General features: G+C 40.1%; 2 protein-coding genes across 2 annotated transcripts in view; both read left to right on the top strand.

Moving 5' to 3' along the window:
- The first annotated feature begins 2,265 nt into the window (after positions 1 to 2,265).
- On the top strand, positions 2,266 to 9,424 carry LOC128620072 (V-type proton ATPase 116 kDa subunit a 2-like). Its single transcript, XM_053644723.1, has 5 exons — positions 2,266 to 2,382; positions 5,545 to 5,623; positions 6,107 to 6,204; positions 8,674 to 8,811; positions 8,972 to 9,424. The coding sequence occupies exons 1-5, from the start codon at positions 2,266 to 2,268 to the stop codon at positions 9,071 to 9,073; spliced, it is 534 nt and encodes a 177-aa protein (XP_053500698.1). The 3' UTR covers positions 9,074 to 9,424.
- Positions 9,425 to 9,762: 338 nt separating this feature from the next.
- The window catches only part of LOC128620071 (V-type proton ATPase 116 kDa subunit a 2-like), a 22,130-nt gene continuing 5,792 nt past the window's right edge, over positions 9,763 to 26,100 (top strand). Inside the window, exons 1-8 of the mRNA XM_053644722.1 lie at positions 9,763 to 9,858; positions 10,113 to 10,195; positions 10,429 to 10,522; positions 12,614 to 12,826; positions 22,615 to 22,765; positions 23,223 to 23,362; positions 24,205 to 24,362; positions 25,755 to 25,845. Of these exons, the coding sequence (XP_053500697.1) occupies positions 9,763 to 9,858; positions 10,113 to 10,195; positions 10,429 to 10,522; positions 12,614 to 12,826; positions 22,615 to 22,765; positions 23,223 to 23,362; positions 24,205 to 24,362; positions 25,755 to 25,845 (1,026 nt within the window). The remainder of the gene's footprint in view (positions 9,859 to 10,112; positions 10,196 to 10,428; positions 10,523 to 12,613; positions 12,827 to 22,614; positions 22,766 to 23,222; positions 23,363 to 24,204; positions 24,363 to 25,754; positions 25,846 to 26,100) is intronic.

Here is a 26,100-nt window from a genome sequence, read left to right as displayed (position 1 = left end):
ACAATATACAAATATAAAACTATTTGTCATACTAGGTAAAGCTTTTTTTAATTTAGAATTTTTTTTTTTTACAATTCTAATGGTTTAGGTAAAACTTTTTGTATAGCTACAGGATTATGGTTGAAATTTTAATGATCAAAGATGCAGTTCGTGGTACTTTTCTTGTGAATTATACCACTGTTAAAATTTTGTCAAAAATCTGATTGTTTGTAATCTAATTTTCTGTAACAGCAGCTCTGACAGTACTTCCAGTCGCAAGGTTTCTCTTAATGCGCTTTTGAGTGTCCCGACTTTTTTGCACTGTCTTTTAGTCCTCAGGTGTGCAGTGAGTGTATATTTTCAAAAATAAATGGAATTCATAAAGTAAAACATCAGATAATGTGTTCATAATGAGCTTTCAGTATAGTACAGGGTGAACTGAATTTTCAGACGACTCTTTTTGTTTTGTCTTTCTGGTAGATTGTTGTTTTGCTTGTAGACTCGGGTTAACGTCGCAGAATAAACTCGGGCAAATATGCAATAAAATGATCTTCTCACCTCTTTCAGAATGGTTAGTAATTAGTCTCTGGATAACAAGTTTAATCCACACCAAACTAGCTTGCTACGGTCCCCTCCGAAACTATCGGAACAGCACGGCCGATTCATTTGTTTGTGCTTTGGGTTTGAGATCAATAGATGGAGAGTCAAGAGACGAGAATTTAGGATTTCAGCTTTTATTTCCTGGTATGTCTATGTAGACGTGTTAAACGACATAGAACGTAGAACCTTTTGTATCAGACCAGCCAATTTTTAGGTGAGCAAAAGGTATAGGAGCACGTAACTGACAGGTGTTTCTTGTTACCCAGGTGTGTCCTGTTAGAGTAATTGTTTAAACAATCAATAGCTCAGCTTCAGAATGGCTTACTGTTCTCCCATAGACAGCTCTCTGATCTTCATGTCGGTTTATCCTTTTTAACACACAAATGCGGTCTTCACGGGTGAAACTGAAGGCTAAAACCAAGAGTAGATGTTCAGAGCTATTTATTGTACAAACGAGCAGTCTAACAGGAAACACCAAGTCAGCCACATGTTGCAGAAATTTCTCACCTACAAATTGGATGGTCTGATACAAAAGGTATTTTGTTCGATGTCGTTTAACACGCCTACATATAAATACCAGGAAATAAAAGCTGAAATCCTAAACTCTCTTCTCATATTAATCTTTTGCTCTCAAACCCAAATGTCTTCAGTCTACAGAAACCAAAACGAATGAACCGGCCTTTCCGTTCCAATAGTTTCAGAGGAGACTGTGTATAACCAGCTAGACCAGCTATATTCACATGACATTGACTTTTTTTTGATCTGGTTTCGCAAAGTAGGCTATCCATGTCTGTGACTGAAAGCTTTGGCATTACTTTGTAAATGTAGAAATATGAATACTGTATGCACAGTACTGTGTTTTAGGCACATGCGAAGAAATGATATAGAGCAAAGATGCCTTCAAAGTAATGAAACGAAATGTTTCTACATAAAAAAAAAAGAAAAGAAAATACCGTAAAGAGCAGTAAACAGTAGTAAATGAAACAAACAAAAATAATAATAAAAATAGTAGTCACCGGTATAATTAGTGCAGTTTTATAAGGAAATGAGCTGTAAGTTTTACTGAGCATCATGCAGAACCAGCACGGTTCTTCTGGAGACGTTGACTGTCGCACTCGCTTCTTATTTTTGCAGTGAAACGCAGCAGACCTCACTGCGATTTTTGTCTGAAAAGTGTCTCTTGCGTAATCACCTGCTTTCCTTACTGACGTACAAACATTTTGTTTGTGCTAGAAAACTAAAGTTTGGGCATCTAAAATGTTTTTTTTGTACTGACTCGATGATGTAAAAGTCATCAAATAAAAAATCTATAACAAAGTTTGTATTAAAAAAAAAAAAATAGGGTGTGTAAAACCTTTGCACAGTTTGATGCTTAATATGCTTTAACATATGATGATGTCTGTCTTCTTTGCTCGATATTTATTTTCAGATTTCCATCGTAATTTTGTTATTTCCATCATTCCTGTGAAATACTTTCAGGCCTCAATGTCGAGCTTCAATTGTGATCTAGAGACAACACTGTGACATTCATATTACAGTCTTATAAATAGTCTGTATTGAGCTGAAATCATAAATGTTTAAAGTGTGAACCCGAACTGGCAACCCTGCAGGAATCAGTGACGCCAATCTGGCAACCCTTGTTCTGGTGCAGATAGGGTTTTGTTTTATCCCCCCGGCTGCAGTAAGATGGGCTCGAGCTTCAGGAGCGAGGAGATGTGCCTGGCACAGCTCTTCCTGCAGTCTGCTTCAGCGTACGACTGCATCAGCGAGCTCGGGGAAATGGGCCTCGTCCAATTCCGAGATGTGAGTGCAAACTTCGTTCTTCTTAGGCCGTCTACTAGGGTGCTTCTTTAAAGGAGAGTAAACTGTACATACGCTTCTGGGTCTTCAGGATTAGCGTTATATGCATAATGTATGCAAATTGTTGCAACCGTAGGATTGTTGTGCGAGCGCTTTGCATTGTGGGATACGGTGCCCTGTTCTGAAAAGCAACCAGTTTGTTCATGTCCCATCAATTGATCAACAGAAAGTGGCACAAATCTGTTTAAAAGCCTGTGTTTTCTAGGATGCCTGCGGTGCTTTAGCACAAATTAATACCCTTCTGTGGTTTCCCTGTAGGTCACTGTGTGTGTGTGTGTGTGTGTGTGTGTGTGTGTGTTTTCTCAGTTTCCTCTGTTCTTACACACTTTAGTTCGGAGTGAATAATCAAATCTAATATCATGGCTATCAGTCCATCTTCTTATAGCTTCCCATTTTCAAAGAATATATTTTCTTATATCGGGACCCAATTTAATAACAGGTCTAAATCAGTGTGCCTTGTACGGTGTAACACTGTTGGAATGTAACCATGGCAACGATCCTAAATAACTTTTTTAGGCCAGGCTACTGAACAGAAAGGTGTTAATGTTGTACTAATAATACTATTATTATTATTATTATTATTATTATTATTATTATTATTATTATTATGCAGATTGATAGCCTACAGTGCATGATCATGTTTGAATTCAAAGCAACAAGAGGAGAGCGAGATAACACCCTGCAATTGTTACCATAGCGACTGTTTTGTATGGTAGGCTGTTAATATGTTGAAAGTGAGCTAAATTAAATGAGCACATTGAAATCGTTTAGTCTTGAAGGAAACATTTGAGTGTTAGATACTCTGGGAAAATTCAATATTTAGTCATCATACCTCCGTGGTATACGTGGAAGTTGTGCATGCCGGACTTCGCGTAAGGTTTATTTTGTTCACGGAGCAGTTATAGCCCGAGAGTATGTCATTTACTCACCACTAACTGCTTCAAATAAACATTAACACACGATGTAACTTCTCAAGAGTTTATTTTTTTTAATACGAGAGATCATAAAAAAAAAAAGAAGGCAACACGATACGTTAAGAGCCGGGGGGTGTAAACTTTTGAACAGGATGATCGGTGTAAATTGTTAGTGTTTTGTCTTCTGGGAGACCTGTAAATAGCTTATTTAGTGTCTGAAGGGCAGTACTAAATGGGAAAAAAAAAGATCTTTAAACAAAATAATAACAATTTACACCGATCATCCTGTTCAAAAGTTTACACCCCCCTGGCTCTTAATGTATCGTGTCGCCTTCTCGAGCGTCGGTGAACGTTTCCGCCTTTTGTAATAGTCGTGTACGAGTCCCTCAGTCATCCTCAGTTTGAAAAGATGGATCTCGACATCATATAGTCGCTGTTGGAAAGGAGTCAAATATGCAGAAGGTGCTGGAAAAGTAAAGAATGTGCAGGACCTGGAGGATTTTTCTGAAGAACAGTGTGCAGTTTAACTGCTCAGGACAAACACGGGATATTTAACTACTGGATACTTGTTGATGAGATCGGGGAAATAAGATGAACCCGTAAAGGGACCGTAGAGTAAAGTGAACGAAGCGCATTACAAAACAGCTCTAAGTGGGAGGGGGATTCAGAGAAAACGCTTTGGCCGTAAGAGGATTCCGACTCCCAAGAGGACTATAACAAGGGAGTGCTTTTTTGAATCGTTTCCTTTCATCGCCTGTCATGTAAAGCCAGTACGAGAAGATGGGATGGATATGTAAATAAATCACGCTGCACCGCAATATCATAAACGGATCATGATTAAAGCAAGGCAAGAGAAAGAGCGCGTCCGTAAGTGCGGTGTTAATCACTCTTGAGCAGGGTCGGAGGAGAGGAGAATCGTTCCCTGTACTACATATAGGTGAGCACTGAGTACACTTCAACCACTTGCATTCGTTTTATTTGACTGCTTCAGCAGGACAATGTGTTCAGTCCATGACGGTAGGGACGGGGGTTGACCGTGGAGAAGGGTGGAATTCAACTAAAAACGGACCAAAAAGTTGATTAGGGACTCTTGAAGCAGCTAAACAAGTGTGTATACTGAGGGTGTACGCTAAAATCGATCCTTAGATGTCGTTATACTGTACACAAACAGCCCTGGGGAAAAAGGAAGCATACGGTGTATACGAGCATGTTGCACCGAATACACCGCCGGTGCAGAGAACCAATCAGATCGTCCTGAGGAAACCCTGATTGTGCGGCTGTGGATCAGGTGGTAGAGCGGGTCGTCCACTAATCGTAGGGTTGGCGGTTCGATTCCCGGCCCACGTGACTCCACATGCCGAAGTGTCCTTGGGTAAGACACTGAACCCCAAGTTGCTCCCGATGGCACGTTAGCGCCTTGCATGGCAGCTCAGCTACCGTTGGTGTGTGAGTGCGTGAATGGGTGAATGAGACCCAGTGTAAAGTGCTATGTGGATTCGTTCTTCCTTGCTCAGATACATCATGGTCTGTAAAAATATCAAAATATAGATTTAACCCCAATGCCTTCGGGAAACTTAGCCCAGGATTGGTGATCACAGGATCACTAAAAAGCTGGGTGATGTGTTTGAGCAAGGCATGCTGGGAGAACGCAGTCGAAAGCTCAATTCGGTTCGGTCAGGACGCGTTGATTCGTTTCCTGTAAAGTTGTTTGTTTTTATTGAGCCAGCTTTCTAAACCACTCAGATTTTCATAGGCTAACGTTAACGCAACGCCGTTGCTACGGTTACGACTCGCAGGGTGTTATCGAAGACTTTAATTAAAACGTTTCCGTTCCTTGCAGCCTATGAATTATTCCTTGAGCAGCGTGACAGAGAAGGTGATGGTGAAGCGTAAACGTATGCCTAATTTATGATTGTTGTCATGGTTACATTCCAGGGTGATATGATTGAGAGCGGTGATTCAATTTTGGCTGTAGAGGCGCTCAGTATGAAACGCCAGCCAATCAGAAATGAGTATTTTAAGTCAGCCATGGTACAACGTGGAATAATATGAGTGTTCTAACAGTGTTATAGCGAGGAACAACGCTACGCTGGTGTTTAGCTGCTGCGAGGTCGTCCTGGTGTGTCGGTGAGATATTGATTAAAGTGGAATAAAGCCCAGACGTGAGGTGACGGCTAATGTCTCATTTCAGCTCAACCCCAGTGTCAGCCCCTTCCAGCGCCGCTTTGTCAGCGAGATCAAGAGGTGTGAAGAGATGGAGAGAATTCTGGGTAAGAGGGATTGCACTGACACGTTTTAGTGATCTCTTAAGCAAATGGACACACACTAGTGTTCACCAGTGTGCTAGTCAGTAGCTTGACTACTACTGCTAATTCGCGTTTCACCCGAGTGCTCAACTGCATTTACAATGCCCTCCATTAATATTGGCACCCTTGGTAAATATGAGCAAAGAAGGCTGTGACAAATTGTCTTTATCATTTAATCTTTTGTTCAGAAACATTCACAAAAATACTCTGCTCTCTTAGATATCAAAGAATTGCAAACAACACAGGTTTATTAAAGAAATCTTATTAGTGGAGGGAACTGTAATATACAGTTGATATTTAATTGTTTTATAATTGATTAGTTATTCTGCTCTGTGTTACGTGTTTTCAGTTAATATATATTCATTAATATTAGTGAAGAATGATGGACTCTTGGTTTGTGTGTGTGTGTGTGTGTGTGTGTGTGTGTGTGTGTGTGTGTGTACACAGCATACATCTTAAAGGAAATCAAAAAGGCCAACATTGCCATTCCAGAGCCTGAAGTCAGTCCTGTAGCTCCTGCGCCCAAACACGTGCTAGAGATTATGGTAATAATCTGTCTGACTATCTGTCTGTCTGTCTGTCTCTCTGTCTGTCTCTCTGTCTGTCTGTCTCTCTGACTGTCTGAATATCTGTCTGCCTGTCTGACTAACTGTCTGCCTGTTTGACTATCTGTCTGTCTGTCTGAATGTTTGTCTGTCTGACTGTCTGTCAGTCTGACTCTCTGAATATCTGTCTGTCTCTCTGACTATCTGTCTCTCTGTCTGTCTGTCTCTCTGTCTGTCTGTCTCTCTGACTGTCTGACTATCTGTCTGTCTGTCTCTCTGACTGTCTGAATATCTGTCTGTCTCTCTGACTATCTGTCTGTCTCTCTGACTGTCTGACTATCTGTCTGCCTGTTTGACTCTCTGTCTATCTGTCTGTCTGACTGTCTGTCAGTCTGACTATCTGTGTCTGTCTGTCTGTCTGTCTGTCTGACTGTCTGACTATCTGCCTATCTGTTTATCTGACTGTCTGTCTGCCTATTTGTCTGACTCTCTGTCTGTCTGTCTGTCTGTCTCTCTGACTATCTGTTTATCTGACTATATGTCTGACTGTCTGACTATCTGCCTATCTGTTTATCTGACTGTCTGTCTGCCTATTTGTCTGACTCTCTGTCTGTCTGTCTGTCTGTCTCTCTGACTATCTGTTTATCTGACTATATGTCTGACTGTCTGACTATCTGCCTATCTGTTTATCTGACTGTCTGTCTGCCTATTTGTCTGACTCTCTGTCTGTCTGTCTATTTGTCTGACTCTCTGTCTGTCTGTCTGTTTGTCTGACTCTCTGTCTGTCTGTCTATCTGACTATTTATCTTATCATACTGTTGCCTGTATCTTTCATACATGAGATTTTTTCCTACATGTTGAGATTTTCACAGATGTTTTTCACAGATGTTTGTTCCATCACGCTGGTATGACAGTAATATTGCTGTAACTTTGTTAAATCGGATTTATGAAACGAGTTCATCAGGTTATCTGTCTAATATACATGTACATGCGAGCACATTTGAACCATGTCTGTGGTATTTAAAGGGTGAATGAGTGAAGGGAAATGTATCTGGTAAATATCTGATTTCACACGAGTATCGTATGTCTTCTGAGAGAGAGAGAGAGAGAGAGAGAGAGAGAGAGAAGTGAATATGATAATCAGCATGTCTGTCTGAATTATCATGGATTCATGGTATTTGATTATCTTTGTATTATACTTCGGCATTCATTTATTAAACTTTATTAGACCATAACCCCCTTTTTTTTTTTTTATTACAACCCCACAGATATTAAACAATATACGAATGTATACCATATTTCTATGCTTTATATTTTATGCACATATTTCTATGCTTTATGCTTTTTTTTATGTAAATTGTTATTATTTTGTCTTCTGGGAAACATGTAAATATCTCATGTAGCTTCTGAAGGGCAGTACTAAATAAACAACTTTGAAGAAAATAATAACAATTTACACCGATCATCCTGTTCAAAAGTTTACACCCCCCTGGCTCTTAATGTGTCGTGTTGCCTTCTTGAGTCGTGTACGAGTCCCTCGGTCGTCCTCGGTGTGAAAAGACGGATCTCGACATCATACTGCCGCTGTTGGAAAGGAGTCAACTATGCAGAAGATGCTGGAAAAGCAAAGAATGTGCAGGACCTGGAGGATTTTTCTGAAGAACAGTGGGCAGTTTAACTGCTCAGGACAAACAAGGGACTCGTGAAGAACTCTCACAAAACGTAAACGCATCGAGTCGTTGATCATCCACGTAACGACACACAGTATTAAGAATCGAGGGTGTGTAAACTTTTGAACGGGGTAATTTGTGTACTAAATAAAAAACAAAGTGCAATTTTTATGATCTATCTCTTTTTTTTTTTCTTTTTTTTTAAATTATTAATATTTTGTACATGTATGTACATCTCCAAACTGTGTATTCATATTTATATTTTGTAAATTGTTTTGTAAATCTGATCTAAATGGACATTTTTCATTTTTGAAAATGTATTTCCTAAAAAAAATTGTATTCAGTTCTTTTTCTCTTCATATGTTTTTGTATTTTTTAATACGGTTTTATACCGTAATAAACTATATCGTACTATCGTGTATATAATAACATATACAATGGTGCTTTTTATACAGTATACTGCATATTTTTGTATTTTTCACTTAGAAGTCTTTGAATGTTTGTATTTTTACGGAAAAATAAAATATTTTTGAGATGTTTGTTTAGCTTAATCATTTTATATGTATATATTTTAAATAAAGGTTTAACCTTAAATATTTGTTCATTCATTCATCTTCAGTAACCGCTCTATCCCGGTCAGGGTTGTGGTGGATCCAGAGCCGGATCCCGGGAATACAAGACGGGAGGCGGGAACATATTAGAGTATTATTACTTATTTGTGTCTGTTGGGTTAATAAATAATATTGTGTGTGTGTGTGTGTGTGTGTGTGTGTGTGTGTGTGTGTGTGTGTGTGTGTAGGAGCGGCTGCAACGTTTGGAGGTGGAGCTCAGCGAGGTGACCAAGAACAGGGAGAAACTCCAGCGGAACCTTCTGGAGCTTACCGAGTACACACACATGCTGAGGATCACACACACCTTTATGCACAGCCGCTCTAGGGTGAGCTACACATACACTCACACACACACACACACACACACACACACACACACACACACACACACACCCCCCCCCAAACCCATACATCTCAGACACACTCTCATCTCAATCAACTCTACTGTGTGTGTGTGTGTGTGTGTGTGTGTGTGTGTGTGTTCAGCATGAGGCTCTGGGCCCGCAATACGAGGAGTTCCCATCTCTGGAGCCCGAGTCTGTGGCCGGCTGCACCAGCATGCAGAGACTGGGGGCCAAACTGGGGTGAGTGATGATGGAGTGTCACTTCATCCCTACGGCTGTGTCCCAAACACCAGTGTTTCATACATCAGTCATCATTATGATTTTATAAACACCACAGAGAAGAGATGGTGCAAAAAAAAAAAAAAAAACATCCTAAAGTGGCACTATTGTGGCCTGTTAGCGAATCGGGTGATGTCTCAAATCACTCACTTCACGTGTGTGTAGTGTGTTGATGCTAGAAAGCTTGGTGAGATACTGTGGAGGATGAACTAGAGCCACAGGGAGATGAAGTGTGGAACTGTGGAACAGTTTTTCCCGCCGCGGTCTTCTCGACATCGTGAAAGGGGCGGAGCCATCACGGGGCTTTGGGTACTTTTAATACTTCAAAATGGCCGCTGCACCAACAGAGGGCGCCGACATGCTAGACTATCAGGCCTGCTAGCTATATGTTACAGATAATGTAGCTAAATTTATTTCATTGCAGTGCGTTATGGGTAATAGACACAGAAATAAAATAATAAAGGTTTGGTGTTTGAGACACAGCCTCTGTTATTCGCTCTTTATTTCAAGAAAAAAGAATCAATGGAAACCTTTTAGAATATATCAATATTAGGTATAATTTAGAATCAAGGTCCGTATCAAGTTAGTGTGTGTGTGTGTGTGTGTGTGTGTGTGTGTTTTAGGTTTATCTCAGGGCTGATCCAGCGGGTGAAGATGGAGGCGTTTGAGCGTATGCTGTGGCGAGTGTGTAAAGGTTACACTATACTCAGCTACGCCGAGGTGGACGAGAATTTGGTCGATCTCGACACTGTGAGTGTACACACACACACACACACACACAGCTAGAAACAGACCTCTTCGAGACCTGCTGTGTGTGGTTTTGGAGGTTCTGAAGTGTGACCCAAACCCATTTGTATGTTTTACAGGAGCTTTATTCTTTTACACACGCACACGCGCGTGCACACACACACACACACACACACACACACACACACACACACACACACACACACACATATACACAGTGTGTGTTATTGTTGGTTTTCCTCCATTTCCTCCTGCAGGGAGAGATCAATAAGAGCGTGGTCTTCCTCATCTCATTCTGGGGCGATCAGATTGGACAAAAGGTTCAGAAGATCTGTGACTGGTGAGTAAGAGAAGTTTATGGCGCTATCCGAAAACAAATTTTAATAAAGAAAGATTCCAACTGAAACACACACACACACACACACACACACACACACACACACACACACACACACACACAAACGGGTAGGACAGAAACTGCAGCATGTGGTGAAGTACAGTCTGCATACTTTGCTTATTGTTTTCTTGTTGTGTTTTTACGTGTCCGTGTGTGTGTGTGTGTGTGTGTTTCAGTTACCACTGCCATGTGTATCCCCACCCAGAGACCGACGAGGAGCGAGCGGATGTAGTGGACAGCTTAAGGACGCGTATTCAAGATCTCAATGATGTATGTACTTTTACATTCTCGAGATTTCTTTCCTCATCATGCCTGAGGGACACAGACTGCAGTTTCACTAACATTTAAAGCTCTCAGTGAGGAAATAACCCAGAATCATGCTGGTAGTCTACTACTGCTACTACTAATTCAACTACTACTGAAGCTACAGCTAGTACTACTACTACTACTGGTAATAGTACTACTATTACTAATACTACACCTAGTGCTTCTACAACTACTAATACTAATGCTAACTACTAGAATGACGACTACTACTACTACTACAACTTCTAAGTACTACTCCTCCTGCTACTAATAATAATACCAATGCTTGTAGTACTACTTCTTATACTACTACAGCAACCAGTAATGCTACTATCCTATTACTACTTAATAATAATAATAATAATAATAATAATAATACAACTACTACTACAACTAGTACTATGTAACAATACAACTACTACTACTACTTCAATTACTACTACTAATACTACCCATGCTACTACTACTACTACTACTACTATTTATACAACTAGTATTACAACTTCAACTACTACTAGTACTACAACTGCTGCTCTTGAAACTACTACTATTAATACAACTACTACTATTACTATTACTACTAATACTACCCATGCTACTACTACAACAACCAGTAAGATTACTATCTTATTACTACTACTACTTTATAATTTATGACAATAAATTATTATTAGTACTACTACTACTACTACTACTACTACTAATAATAATAATACAACTACTACTACAACTAGTACTATGTAACAATACAACTATTACTACTACTACTACTTCAATTACTACTACTAATACTACCCATGCTACTACTACTACTACTACTACTATTTATACAACTAGTATTACAACTTCAACTACTACTAGTACTACAACTGCTGCTCTTGAAACTACTACTATTAATACAACTACTACTATTACTATTACTACTAATACTACCCATGCTACTACTACAACAACCAGTAAGATTACTATCTTATTACTACTACTACTTTATAATTTATGACAATAAATTATTATTAGTACTACTACTACTACTACTACTACTAATAATAATAATAATACAACTACTACTACAACTAGTACTATGTAACAATACAACTATTACTACTACTACTACTACTTCAATTACTACTACTAATACTACCCATGCTACTACTACTACTACTACTACTATTTATACAACTAGTATTACAACTTCAACTACTACTAGTACTACAACTGCTGCTCTTGAAACTACTACTATTAATACAACTACTACTATTACTATTACTACTAATACTACCCATGCTACTACTACAACAACCAGTAAGATTACTATCTTATTACTACTACTACTTTATAATTTATGACAATAAATTATTATTAGTACTACTACTACTACTACTACTACTAATAATAATAATAATAATAATACAACTACTACTACAACTAGTACTATGTAACAATACAACTATTACTACTACTACTACTAATAATAATAATAATAATAATAATAATACAACTACTACTACAACTGCTGCTAGTACTACTTCTGCTGCAACTGCTACTAACACAACTAGTACTACTAATACTACCCGTGCTACTACTACAGCAACTAGTAATGTTACTATCCTATTAATACTACTACTACTACTAATCTTCTTCTTCTTATACAACTAGTACTACCACTACTACTAATACTACACATGCTACTACGATTACAACTAGTAATGCTACTATCCTACTACTACTAGTACTACAACTAATACATCTAGTACTACTAATACTACTACAGCTACTAATACTACCCATGCTATTAATAATACTCCTGCTACTCCTGCTACAACTACCATCACAGGTTGTAATAATAATATTAAGAACAACAGCAACAATAATAATCATCATAATAATAACAACTTATTGGTACTTATTTACTTGTTTGTTTCTTTGTTTATTCTTTGAGAGTATCTGAACTTTATTTGTAGCATACTGTTCTAAAAGGACTTGATATTATGTACACTGTGATGTTACTTGTTACGTGTGTGTGTGTGTGTGTGTGTGTGTGTGTGTGTTTTTCAGGTGCTCCGCCGGACTGAAGATTACCTGAAGCAGGTGCTCCATAAGGCCTCAGAGTCAGCACACTCCTGGGTGCTGCAGGTGAAGAAGATGAAGGCCATCTATCACATCCTCAACCTGTGCAGCTTCGACGTCACCAACAAGTGTCTCATAGCCGAGGTGTGGTGTCCCGTTAGTGACTTGACCAACCTGCGGAGGGCTCTGGAGGAGGGTTCGGTGAGAAAAACCAAACATGCTGTTGTTGTGCTCTGTATTGAAGTTGGCCTGGTGTGGCCTAGTGAAGTGACCTTGTAAATAACCAGGTCCAGGAGGCTAATTAGTCTGGCTTCAAACTATAAAGGCATAAGACAGACAGACAGACAGACAGACGGTTGGACAGATGGGTAGGTGGGTAGATAGATAGATGGGTAGATAGATAGATGGGTAGGTAGATAGACGGTAGATAGATGGGTTGGTAGATAGATAGAGAGATGGGTAGATGGATAGATGGGTAGGTAGATAGATGGGTAGGTAGGTAGATGGGTAGGTAGGTAGATAGATAGATAGGTAGGTGGATAGGTAGGTAGGTAGATAGATGGGTAGGTAGGTAGATGGGTAGATAGATGGGTAGATAGATAGATGGGTAGATAGATGGATAGGTAGATAGATAGATAGATAGATAGGTAGGTGGATCGGTAGGTAGGTAGATAGATGGGTAGGTAGGTAGATGGGTAGGTAGGTAGGTAGATGGATAGATGGGTAGGTAGATAGATGGGTAGGTAGGTAGATGGGTAGGTAGGTAGGTAGATAGATAGATAGGTAGGTGGATAGGTAGGTAGATAGATAGATGGGTAGGTAGGTGGATAGGTAGGTAGATAGATGGGTAGGTAGGTAGATGGTAGATAGATGGGTAGATGGGTAGGTAGATAGATAGATAGGTAGGTGGATAGGTAGGTAGGTAGATAGATGGGTAGGTAGGTAGATGGGTAGATAGATGGGTAGATAGATAGATGGGTAGATAGATGGATAGGTAGATAGATAGATAGATAGATAGGTAGGTGGATCGGTAGGTAGGTAGATAGATGGGTAGGTAGGTAGATGGGTAGGTAGGTAGGTAGATGGATAGATGGGTAGGTAGATAGATGGGTAGGTAGGTAGATGGGTAGGTAGGTAGGTAGATAGATAGATAGGTAGGTGGATAGGTAGGTAGATAGATAGATGGGTAGGTAGGTGGATAGGTAGGTAGATAGATGGGTAGGTAGGTAGATGGTAGATAGATGGGTAGATGGGTAGGTAGATAGATGGGTAGGTAGGTAGATGGGTAGGTAGGTAGATAGATAGATAGGTAGGTGGATAGGTAGGTAGATAGATAGATGGGTAGGTAGGTGGATAGGTAGGTAGATAGATGGGTAGGTAGATAGATAGATAGATAGGTAGGTGGATCGGTAGGTAGATAGATAGATGGGTAGGTAGATAGATGGGTAGGTAGGTAGATGGATAGATGGGTAGGTAGATAGATGGGTAGGTAGGTAGATGGGTAGATAGATGGGTAGATAGATAGACGGTAGATAGATGGGTTGGTAGATAGATAGAGAGATGGGTAGATGGATAGATGGGTAGGTAGATAGATGGGTAGGTAGGTAGATGGGTAGGTAGGTAGATAGATGGGTGGGTAGGTAGGTAGATAGATAGATGGGTAGGTAGATAGATGGGTAGGTAGGTAGATGGATAGATGGGTAGGTAGATAGATGGGTAGGTAGGTAGATGGGTAGATAGATGGGTAGATAGATAGACGGTAGATAGATGGGTTGGTAGATAGATAGAGAGATGGGTAGATGGATAGATGGGTAGGTAGATAGATGGGTAGGTAGGTAGATGGGTAGGTAGGTAGATAGATGGGTGGGTAGGTAGGTAGATAGATAGATGGGTAGATAGATGGATAGGTAGATAGATAGATAGATAGGTAGATGGGTAGGTAGGTAGGTAGATAGATAGATAGATAGGTAGGTGGATAGGTAGGTAGATAGATAGATGGGTAGGTAGGTGGATAGGTAGGTAGATAGATGGGTAGGTAGATAGATGGGTAGGTAGGTAGATGGGTAGATAGATGGGTAGATAGATAGATGGGTAGATAGATGGATGGGTAGATAGATAGATAGATAGGTAGGTGGATCGGTAGGTAGATAGATAGATGGGTAGGTAGATAGATGGGTAGGTAGGTAGATAGATAGATGGGTGGGTAGGTAGGTGGATAGGTAGGTAGGTAGATAGATGGGTAGGTAGATAGATGGGTAGGTAGGTAGATGGGTAGATAGATGGGTAGATAGATAGATGGGTAGATAGATGGATGGGTAGATAGATAGATAGATAGGTAGGTGGATCGGTAGGTAGATAGATAGATGGGTAGGTAGGTGGATAGGTAGGTAGATAGATAGATGGGTAGGTAGGTGGATAGGTAGGTAGATAGATGGGTAGGTAGATAGATGGGTAGGTAGGTAGATGGGTAGATAGATGGGTAGATAGATGGATGGGTAGATAGATAGATAGATAGGTAGGTGGATCGGTAGGTAGATAGATAGATGGGTAGGTAGATAGATGTGTAGGTAGGTAGATAGATAGATGGGTGGGTAGGTAGGTGGATAGGTAGGTAGGTAGATAGATGGGTAGGTAGATAGATGGGTAGGTAGGTAGATGGGTAGATAGATGGGTAGATAGATAGATGGGTAGATAGATGGATGGGTAGATAGATAGATAGATAGGTAGGTGGATCGGTAGGTAGATAGATAGATGGGTAGGTAGATAGATGGGTAGGTAGGTAGATAGATAGATGGGTGGGTAGGTAGGTGGATAGGTAGGTAGATAGATGGGTAGGTAGGTAGATGGGTAGATAGATGGGTAGATAGATAGACGGTAGATAGATGGGTTGGTAGATAGATAGAGAGATAGATAGATAGATAGGTAGGTGGATAGGTAGGTAGATAGATAGATGGGTAGGTAGGTGGATAGGTAGGTAGATAGATGGGTAGGTAGATAGATGGGTAGGTAGGTAGATGGGTAGATAGATGGGTAGATAGATAGATGGGTAGATAGATGGATGGGTAGATAGATAGATAGGTAGGTGGATCGGTAGGTAGATAGATAGATGGGTAGGTAGATAGATGGGTAGGTAGGTAGATAGATAGATGGGTGGGTAGGTAGGTGGATAGGTAGGTAGATAGATGGGTAGGTAGGTAGATGGGTAGATAGATGGGTAGATAGATAGACGGTAGATAGATGGGTTGGTAGATAGATAGAGAGATGGGTAGATGGATAGATGGGTAGGTAGATAGATGGGTAGGTAGGTAGATAGATAGATGGGTGGGTAGGTAGGTGGATAGGTAGGTAGATAGATGGGTAGGTAGGTAGATGGGTAGATAGATGGGTAGATAGATAGACGGTAGATAGATGGGTTGGTAGATAGATAGAGAGATGGGTAGATGGATAGATGGGTAGGTAGGTAGATGGGTAGATAGATGGGTAGATAGATAGATGGGTAGATAGATGGATGGGTAGATAGATAGATAGATAGGTAGGTGGATCGGTAGGTAGATAGATAGATGGGTAGGTAGATAGATGGGTAGGTAGGTAGATAGATAGATGGGTGGGTAGGTAGGTGGATAGGTAGGTAGATAGATGGGTAGGTAGGTAGATGGGTAGATAGATGGGTAGATAGATGGGTAGGTAGGTAGATGGGTAGATAGATGGGTAGATAGATAGACGGTAGATAGATGGGTTGGTAGATAGATAGAGAGATGGGTAGATGGATAGATGGGTAGGTAGGTAGATGGGTAGATAGATAGATGGGTAGATAGATGGATGGGTAGATAGATAGATAGATAGGTAGGTGGATCGGTAGGTAGATAGATAGATGGGTAGGTAGATAGATGGGTAGGTAGGTAGATAGATAGATGGGTGGGTAGGTAGGTGGATAGGTAGGTAGGTAGATAGATGGGTAGGTAGATAGATGGGTAGGTAGGTAGATGGGTAGATAGATGGGTAGATAGATAGATGGGTAGATAGATGGATGGGTAGATAGATAGATAGATAGGTAGGTGGATCGGTAGGTAGATAGATAGATGGGTAGGTAGATAGATGGGTAGGTAGGTAGATAGATAGATGGGTTGGTAGGTAGGTGGATAGGTAGGTAGATAGATGGGTAGGTAGGTAGATGGGTAGATAGATGGGTAGATAGATAGACGGTAGATAGATGGGTTGGTAGATAGATAGAGAGATAGATAGATAGGTAGGTGGATAGGTAGGTAGATAGATAGATGGGTAGGTAGGTGGATAGGTAGGTAGATAGATGGGTAGGTAGATAGATGGGTAGGTAGGTAGATGGGTAGATAGATAGATGGGTAGATAGATGGATGGGTAGATAGATAGATAGATAGGTAGGTGGATCGGTAGGTAGATAGATAGATGGGTAGGTAGATAGATGGGTAGGTAGGTAGATAGATAGATGGGTGGGTAGGTAGGTGGATAGGTAGGTAGATAGATGGGTAGGTAGGTAGATGGGTAGATAGATGGGTAGATAGATAGACGGTAGATAGATGGGTTGGTAGATAGATAGAGAGATGGGTAGATGGATAGATGGGTAGGTAGATAGATGGGTAGGTAGGTAGATGGGTAGGTAGGTAGATAGATGGGTGGGTAGGTAGATAGATGGGTAGGTAGGTAGATAGATAGATGGGTGGGTAGGTAGGTGGATAGGTAGGTAGATAGATGGGTAGGTAGGTAGATGGGTAGATAGATGGGTAGATAGATAGACGGTAGATAGATGGGTTGGTAGATAGATAGAGAGATAGATAGATAGATAGGTAGGTGGATAGGTAGGTAGATAGATAGATGGGTAGGTAGGTGGATAGGTAGGTAGATAGATGGGTAGGTAGATAGATGGGTAGGTAGGTAGATGGGTAGATAGATGGGTAGATAGATAGATGGGTCGATAGATGGATGGGTAGATAGATAGATAGATAGGTAGGTGGATCGGTAGGTAGATAGATAGATGGGTAGGTAGATAGATGGGTAGGTAGGTAGATAGATAGATGGGTGGGTAGGTAGGTGGATAGGTAGGTAGATAGATGGGTAGGTAGGTAGATGGGTAGATAGATGGGTAGATAGATAGACGGTAGATAGATGGGTTGGTAGATAGATAGAGAGATGGGTAGATGGATAGATGGGTAGGTAGATAGATGGGTAGGTAGGTAGATGGGTAGGTAGGTAGATAGATGGGTGGGTAGGTAGGTAGATAGATGGGTGGGTAGGTAGGTAGATAGATAGATGGGTAGATAGATGGATAGGTAGATAGATAGATAGATAGGTAGGTGGATAGGTAGGTAGATAGATAGATGGGTAGGTAGATAGATGGGTGGGTAGGTAGATAGATGGGTAGATAGGTAGATAGATAGATGGGTAGATAGATGGATAGGTAGATAGATAGATAGGTAGGTGGATAGGTAGGTAGATAGATAGATGGGTAGGTAGGTAGATAGATGGGTAGATAGATGGATAGGTAGATAGATAGATAGATAGGTAGGTGGATAGGTAGGTAGATAGATAGATGGGTAGGTAGGTAGATAGATAGATAGATGGGTAGATAGGTAGGTGGATAGGTAGGTAGATAGATAGATGGGTAGGTAGGTGGATAGGTGGGTAGATAGATAGATGGGTAGGTAGATAGATAGATAGGTAGGTGGATAGGTAGGTAGATAGATAGATGGGTAGGTAGATAGATGGGTAGGTAGGTAGATAGATAGATGGGTAGATAGGTAGATAGATAGATAGATGGGTAGATAGGTAGGTGGATAGGTAGGTAGATAGATAGATGGGTAGGTAGGTGGATAGGTGGGTAGATAGATAGATGGGTAGGTAGATAGATGGGTGGGTAGGTAGATAGATGGGTAGATAGGTAGATAGATAGATGGGTAGATAGATGGATAGGTAGATAGATAGATAGGTAGGTGGATAGGTAGGTAGATAGATAGATGGGTAGGTAGGTAGATAGATGGGTAGATAGATGGATAGGTAGATAGATAGATAGATAGGTAGGTGGATAGGTAGGTAGATAGATAGATGGGTAGGTAGGTAGATAGATAGATAGATGGGTAGATAGGTAGGTGGATAGGTAGGTAGATAGATAGATGGGTAGGTAGGTGGATAGGTGGGTAGATAGATAGATGGGTAGGTAGATAGATAGATAGGTAGGTGGATAGGTAGGTAGATAGATAGATGGGTAGGTAGATAGATGGGTAGGTAGGTAGATAGATAGATGGGTAGATAGGTAGATAGATAGATAGATGGGTAGATAGGTAGGTGGATAGGTAGGTAGATAGATAGATGGGTAGATAGGTAGATAGATAGATGGGTAGATAGATGGATAGGTAGATAGATAGATAGGTAGGTGGATAGGTAGGTAGATAGATAGATGGGTAGGTAGATAGATGGGTAGGTAGGTAGATAGATAGATGGGTAGATAGGTAGGTGGATAGGTAGGTAGATAGATAGATGGGTAGGTAGGTGGATAGGTAGGTAGATAGATAGATGGGTAGGTAGATAGATGGGTAGGTAGGTAGATAGATAGGTAGGTGGATAGGTAGGTAGATAGATAGATGGGTAGGTAGATAGATGGGTAGGTAGGTAGATAGATAGATAGATGGGTAGATGGGTAGGTAGATAGATGGGTAGATGGGTAGGTAGATAGATGGGTAGATGGATAGGTAGATAGATAGATAGATAGGTAGGTGGATAGGTAGGTAGATAGATAGATGGGTAGGTAGATAGATGGGTGGGTAGATAGATAGATGGGTAGATGGGTAGGTAGATAGATGGGTAGATGGGTAGGTAGATAGATGGGTAGATGGATAGGTAGATAGATAGATAGATAGGTAGGTGGATAGGTAGGTAGATAGATAGATGGGTAGGTAGATAGATGGGTGGGTAGGTAGATAGATGGGTAGATAGGTAGATAGATAGATGGGTAGATAGATGGATAGGTAGATAGGTAGGTGGATAGGTAGGTAGATAGATAGATGGGTAGGTAGATAGATGGGTGGGTAGGTAGATAGATGGGTAGATAGGTAGATAGATAGATGGGTAGATAGATGGGTAGATAGATGGATAGGTAGATAGATAGATAGATAGGTAGGTGGATAGGTAGGTAGATAGATAGATGGGTAGGTAGATAGATGGGTGGGTAGGTAGATAGATGGGTAGATAGGTAGATAGATAGATGGGTAGATAGATGGATAGGTAGATAGATAGATAGATAGGTAGGTGGATAGGTAGGTAGATAGATAGATGGGTAGGTAGGTAGATAGATAGATAGATGGGTAGATAGGTAGGTGGATAGGTAGGTAGATAGATAGATGGGTAGGTAGGTGGATAGGTGGGTAGATAGATAGATGGGTAGGTAGATAGATGGGTGGGTAGGTAGATAGATGGGTAGATAGATAGATGGGTAGGTAGGTGGATAGGTAGGTAGATAGATAGATGGGTAGGTAGATAGATGGGTAGATAGGTAGGTGGATAGGTAGGTAGATAGATAGATGGGTAGGTAGGTGGATAGGTAGGTAGATAGATAGATGGGTAGGTAGATAGATGGGTAGGTAGGTAGATAGATAGGTAGGTGGATAGGTAGGTAGATAGATAGATGGGTAGGTAGATAGATGGGTAGGTAGGTAGATAGATAGATAGATGGGTAGATGGGTAGGTAGATAGATGGGTAGATGGGTAGGTAGATAGATGGGTAGATGGATAGGTAGATAGATAGATAGATAGGTAGGTGGATAGGTAGGTAGATAGATAGATGGGTAGGTAGATAGATGGGTGGGTAGGTAGATAGATGGGTAGATAGGTAGATAGATAGATGGGTAGATAGATGGATAGGTAGATAGGTAGGTGGATAGGTAGGTAGATAGATAGATGGGTAGGTAGATAGATGGGTGGGTAGGTAGATAGATGGGTAGATAGGTAGATAGATAGATGGGTAGATAGATGGGTAGATAGATGGATAGGTAGATAGATAGATAGATAGGTAGGTGGATAGGTAGGTAGATAGATAGATGGGTAGGTAGATAGATGGGTGGGTAGGTAGATAGATGGGTAGATAGGTAGATAGATAGATGGGTAGATAGATGGATAGGTAGATAGATAGATAGATAGGTAGGTGGATAGGTAGGTAGATAGATAGATGGGTAGGTAGGTAGATAGATAGATAGATGGGTAGATAGGTAGGTGGATAGGTAGGTAGATAGATAGATGGGTAGGTAGGTGGATAGGTGGGTAGATAGATAGATGGGTAGGTAGATAGATGGGTGGGTAGGTAGATAGATGGGTAGATAGATAGATGGGTAGGTAGGTGGATAGGTAGGTAGATAGATAGATGGGTAGGTAGATAGATGGGTAGGTAGGTAGATAGATAGGTAGGTGGATAGGTAGGTAGATAGATAGATGGGTAGGTAGATAGATGGGTAGGTAGGTAGATAGATAGATAGATGGGTAGATGGGTAGGTAGATAGATGGGTAGATGGGTAGGTAGATAGATGGGTGGGTGGGTAGGTAGATAGATGGGTAGATAGATAGATGGGTAGGTAGGTGGATAGGTAGGTAGATAGATAGATGGGTAGGTAGATAGATGGGTAGGTAGGTAGATAGATAGGTAGGTGGATAGGTAGGTAGATAGATAGATGGGTAGGTAGATAGATGGGTAGGTAGGTAGATAGATAGATAGATGGGTAGATGGGTAGGTAGATAGATGGGTAGATGGGTAGGTAGATAGATGGGTAGATGGATAGGTAGATAGATAGATAGATAGGTAGGTGGATAGGTAGGTAGATAGATAGATGGGTAGGTAGATAGATGGGTGGGTAGGTAGATAGATGGGTAGATAGGTAGATAGATAGATGGGTAGATAGATGGATAGGTAGATAGGTAGGTGGATAGGTAGGTAGATAGATAGATGGGTAGGTAGATAGATGGGTGGGTAGGTAGATAGATGGGTAGATAGGTAGATAGATAGATGGGTAGATAGATGGGTAGATAGATGGGTAGGTAGATAGATAGGTAGGTGGATAGGTAGGTAGATAGATAGATGGGTAGGTAGATAGATGGGTAGGTAGGTAGATAGATAGATAGATGGGTAGATGGGTAGGTAGATAGATGGGTAGATGGGTAGGTAGATAGATGGGTAGATAGATAGGTAGGTAGATAGATAGATAGATGGGTAGATGGGTAGGTAGATAGATGGGTAGATAGATAGGTAGGTAGATAGGTAGATAGATAGATGGGTAGATAGATGGATAGGTAGATAGATAGATAGATAGATAGGTAGGTGGATAGGTAGGTAGATAGATAGATGGGTAGGTAGATAGATGGGTAGGTAGGTAGATAGATAGATAGGTAGGTGGATAGGTAGGTAGATAGATAGATGGGTAGGTAGATAGATGGGTGGGTAGGTAGATAGATGGGTAGGTAGATAGATGGGTAGGTAGGTAGATAGATAGATAGGTAGGTGGATAGGTAGGTAGATAGATAGATGGGTAGGTAGATAGATGGGTGGGTAGGTAGATAGATGGGTAGATAGGTAGATAGATAGATGGGTAGATAGATGGATAGGTAGATAGATAGATAGATAGGTAGGTGGATAGATGGGTAGGTAGGTAGATAGATAGATAGATGGGTAGATAGGTAGATAGATAGGTAGGTAGATAGATAGATGGGATAGATAGGTAGGTAGATGGGTAGGTAGATAGATAGATGGGTAGGTAGACAGATAAATAAATGGGTAGATAGATAGAAAGATTTGCACTCAGGGAATCTGACAGATAAAGGCATCTGTAAATCTCCGTGAATGTAAACGTACACCTGTATAGATTGTTATTACTACTACTGTTGTCCTGCTACTTTTGTTTAGTAAAGGATGTAAAAAGGGTCCATGTTTTGTACTGAATAGAACATTATGGCTAACTGATCTCTTCAAATGTGGACAGAGGAAAGGAGACGCCACCGTGCCGTCGTTTGTGAATCGTATCCCAAGTAAAGACACACCGCCTACACTTTTGAGGAGCAACAAGTTCACATGCGGCTTTCAAAGCATCGTGGAGGCATACGGAGTCGGAGATTACCGAGAGGTCAGTCCAGGTGAGTGCTGCTGATTATAACTCGTGCTTTTATTCCTCTTTAACACTCCGTGACTAAGCCTGCATTCCTGCTAGCACCCACTGATTTTGTGTGCAAGTCCTGCACTTACACTGTGCTGCGATTCCAGTGAAAGCAATAATATTGATTTTTATATATATATATATATATATATATATATATATATATATATATATATATATATATATATATATATATATTGTTATACAGTATTTATATTTTATGATTTTAAGATTGTTGTGAAGCAACAAATCCAAATGATTTAGTCCTGCCAGTCCCTATTAATCCAATCCTAGTGCACAGGTTCGTTTTTATATTTTGCAAATAAGACTACAGATATTATATAATGCGCAGATATATAAATCGCAGCACGTATGTTTCACTAGTTCTACAAACATACATTTCATGATGTATGAATAGAAATGCTTTCTATCCGCAGCACCCTTCACTCTCATCACATTTCCCTTCCTGTTTGCGGTGATGTTTGGGGATCTGGGACACGGCGCCGTCATGGCGCTCTTTGCCCTGTGGATGGTACTGAACGAGAAAAACTACAAACGAAGGCACTCAGGAAATGAGGTCAGAGCTGGAAACTAAATTAAAACCGTACTGGAAATGTGTTATTCATCAGAGAGGAAAGTTAGGACTCTTACGTCCACCAGTAAAAGCTGTTTTCAGTTTATGCACAAGAAAAATATTCATCCTTATTATTTAAAAAAAAAAAAAAACCCCATTGAGACAGATGCAGTGTTCAGCTGCGTGTTAAATCCTCATATGACACTGAAATCTATCTGAATATAGTGTTCGTACACTATTTGCTTTTTTTATGCCAATCGTGATGTATACACAATTCTACAGTCCCCGCTGAAAGGATTGTAACGGCAAGGGCAAGTAATTTGTTATTATAATTTTGTGCTATACACCCTTTACTCAGTTAAGGACTGAATAAAGCAGTAGTTTTATTAGGACAAACAAAAAGTATTAAATACGTTTCAGTTAGCGTGTTCAATACTTTTTTCCCCCGTCTCATTCCTCTTTATTACACATAACTTCATTTATGGATTTTAATGTTTGGGTTTCTTTATGTGTGTGGATTTCTTGAGGTAATACCGAAGTCTGGTGAAAATTTCATGTGAATAGCCTCATTGGAGATATATTTACTGAAACAAATGTTGAAGCGTTCAATATTTATTTCGCCCCCTGGATAAAAAAAGTGTGTGTGTGTGTGTGTGTATGTTTATATGTTTATATATATATATATATATATATATATATATATATATATATATATATATATATATATAAAATGAGGACTGCGTGAGCATTTGGATATTGGGTTTGCACAGTGCACCTGCTAGAATGCAAAAAAACAACAAAAAACATATTAGATAGCATCACGGTGTGCTTTTATCCATGTGTAGATATGGAACATGTTTTTCGAGGGGCGATATATCATCCTGATGATGGGTGTGTTCTCCATCTACACGGGACTCATCTACAACGACTGCTTCTCTAAATCACTCAACATCTTCGGCTCGGGCTGGAGCATCAAGGCCATGTTCACCGAACAGGAGTGGACGTAATACATGCATACACACATGCATAATTATAAGCAAGTAGGGACGCCGTAGGAAAAACGTGTGCAAGTGGGAACAGTAAATTCAAATCATTTGCTTATTATTTTATATTCTTTTTTTTTTTTTTGTTAGTGTACCTTAAAGTCATATATAAGATAAGACATCTATCTAAAGTTTGGAGAAAAATCCAAACTTCTTTGCATTAAAGTGCACCTATTATGGTTTTTCAATTATTACCTTTCATGTAGTGTGTTTGTGAACGTAGAGCTGTTTGTGAATGTAAAAAGTCTGCAAAGTTTCAAAAATCAAAGCGCACGACAAACAGAGTTATCGACTCCCAAAAGAAGGAACCGATTCTGAACGGCTGAACCGAGTCGTTAGTGATTCCAGACTTACTTCCTGTACTAACCTTAGGTTTCTAACAAAAAGCCCCGCCTCTGGATTTCATCGGCTGCTCGCTGACAGCGTTAGACCAATCACGACAGACTGGCACATCTGACCAATCAGAGCAGAGTATGCTCTCTGAAACGAGGAGTTTAGAATGAATCCTTTAGAACGAATCATTTAAGAGTCGTTTTTGGCACTGTGGGTAAAAGATAATGCTGCAGTTTAAATTATGAGCACGTTAAAGTGTTTTTTGACCTCGGATGCAAGTAAATCTATTGTATGAGACCTTTAAAACAAGATTAGGCACGTTTCAAATCCATAATAGGTGCGCTTTAATATCACAAGGTTATTTGGCATATTCAGCACTTTAGCACCCCCTACAGCTAGAGTTATGCTGTTGCATTTTACTGGGAAGTGGGCAGTTATTATGTAACTCGGTAGGAGGAAAAAAAACATGGCCGCCTCCATGCTTATCTTTTTTTAGCAACAGTCTAGCCAGCTAACTGTGAGAAGCGATGTACATTTAATACAGTCACAGAATTAACAAGCGAATATGACTGTATGTTGATTTATCTAAAGAAAATACTAGTATATACAATATAACTCATTTAAAAGTTTAAAAAACAAACAAAAAAAAACAAGTCCAAACTTTGTTTACTGTTGATGCTCCTCAATGGGTGTTGAGGAGACCATTCCGAGTTCCTGAGTAGACTTGAGAGGGGTTTTGTCTTTGTTTTTTTTCCTACTCGGAAGTCATAAATTCCGAGTTTTTGTTTGTCTTCTACAATAATGTCAATTTCTATAGGTAATTCAGTACCAAACTGTAGTGTTAATTCACACCACGGCTGACGAGTAGCTAGCTGTTCTACCGTAAAGACACTAATACTACTACAAAAATTCTGAAATATACAGTGCTTTGCATGGTTTAAAAAAAAAAAAAAAACCCAACACATAAGGCCCAGAAAATACAGTAAACTCTATTTTTCTTCCATTTCTACATTATATAGAAACGAAACTTTACAGACGAATGCTTTCCTGACGCTTGATCCCAACGTGTCTGGAGTTTTCACCGGACCCTATCCGCTGGGCATCGATCCGGTATGGGATACGACATTTCTACAGGCTTTCAAAAACATTTATAAAAGGAGATTTAGGTCCTTAAATGTAAATATGTGTAAGTGAATGAATTAAACTGCCAAGGATATTAACATTTACAGTGTATATGATATCATAAAGCAAGTTATATAGCAGCTACTATGAGTTCGGCTGCAACTCCAGTGAAACTAATAGGAAAAGTATTGTATAGTAAATGTAATATTCGTGTAAATATCGTATTGTGAATGTATTTATTAG

This window comes from Ictalurus furcatus, chromosome 16, assembly GCF_023375685.1.
Source record: "Ictalurus furcatus strain D&B chromosome 16, Billie_1.0, whole genome shotgun sequence".
NCBI lineage: Eukaryota > Metazoa > Chordata > Actinopteri > Siluriformes > Ictaluridae > Ictalurus > Ictalurus furcatus.
This window is presented reverse-complemented; position numbering and strand designations above follow the sequence as displayed.

Bases quoted from the DNA above. Each gene is read 5' to 3' on its own strand.
- LOC128620072 (XM_053644723.1), top strand. From the start codon at position 2,266: ATGGGCTCGAGCTTCAGGAGCGAGGAGATGTGCCTGGCACAGCTCTTC. The intron at 2,383-5,544 runs GTGAGTGCAAAC...GTCTCATTTCAG, and splicing joins GCCTCGTCCAATTCCGAGAT to CTCAACCCCAGTGTCAGCCC. The intron at 6,205-8,673 runs GTAATAATCTGT...GTGTGTGTGTAG, and splicing joins AACACGTGCTAGAGATTATG to GAGCGGCTGCAACGTTTGGA.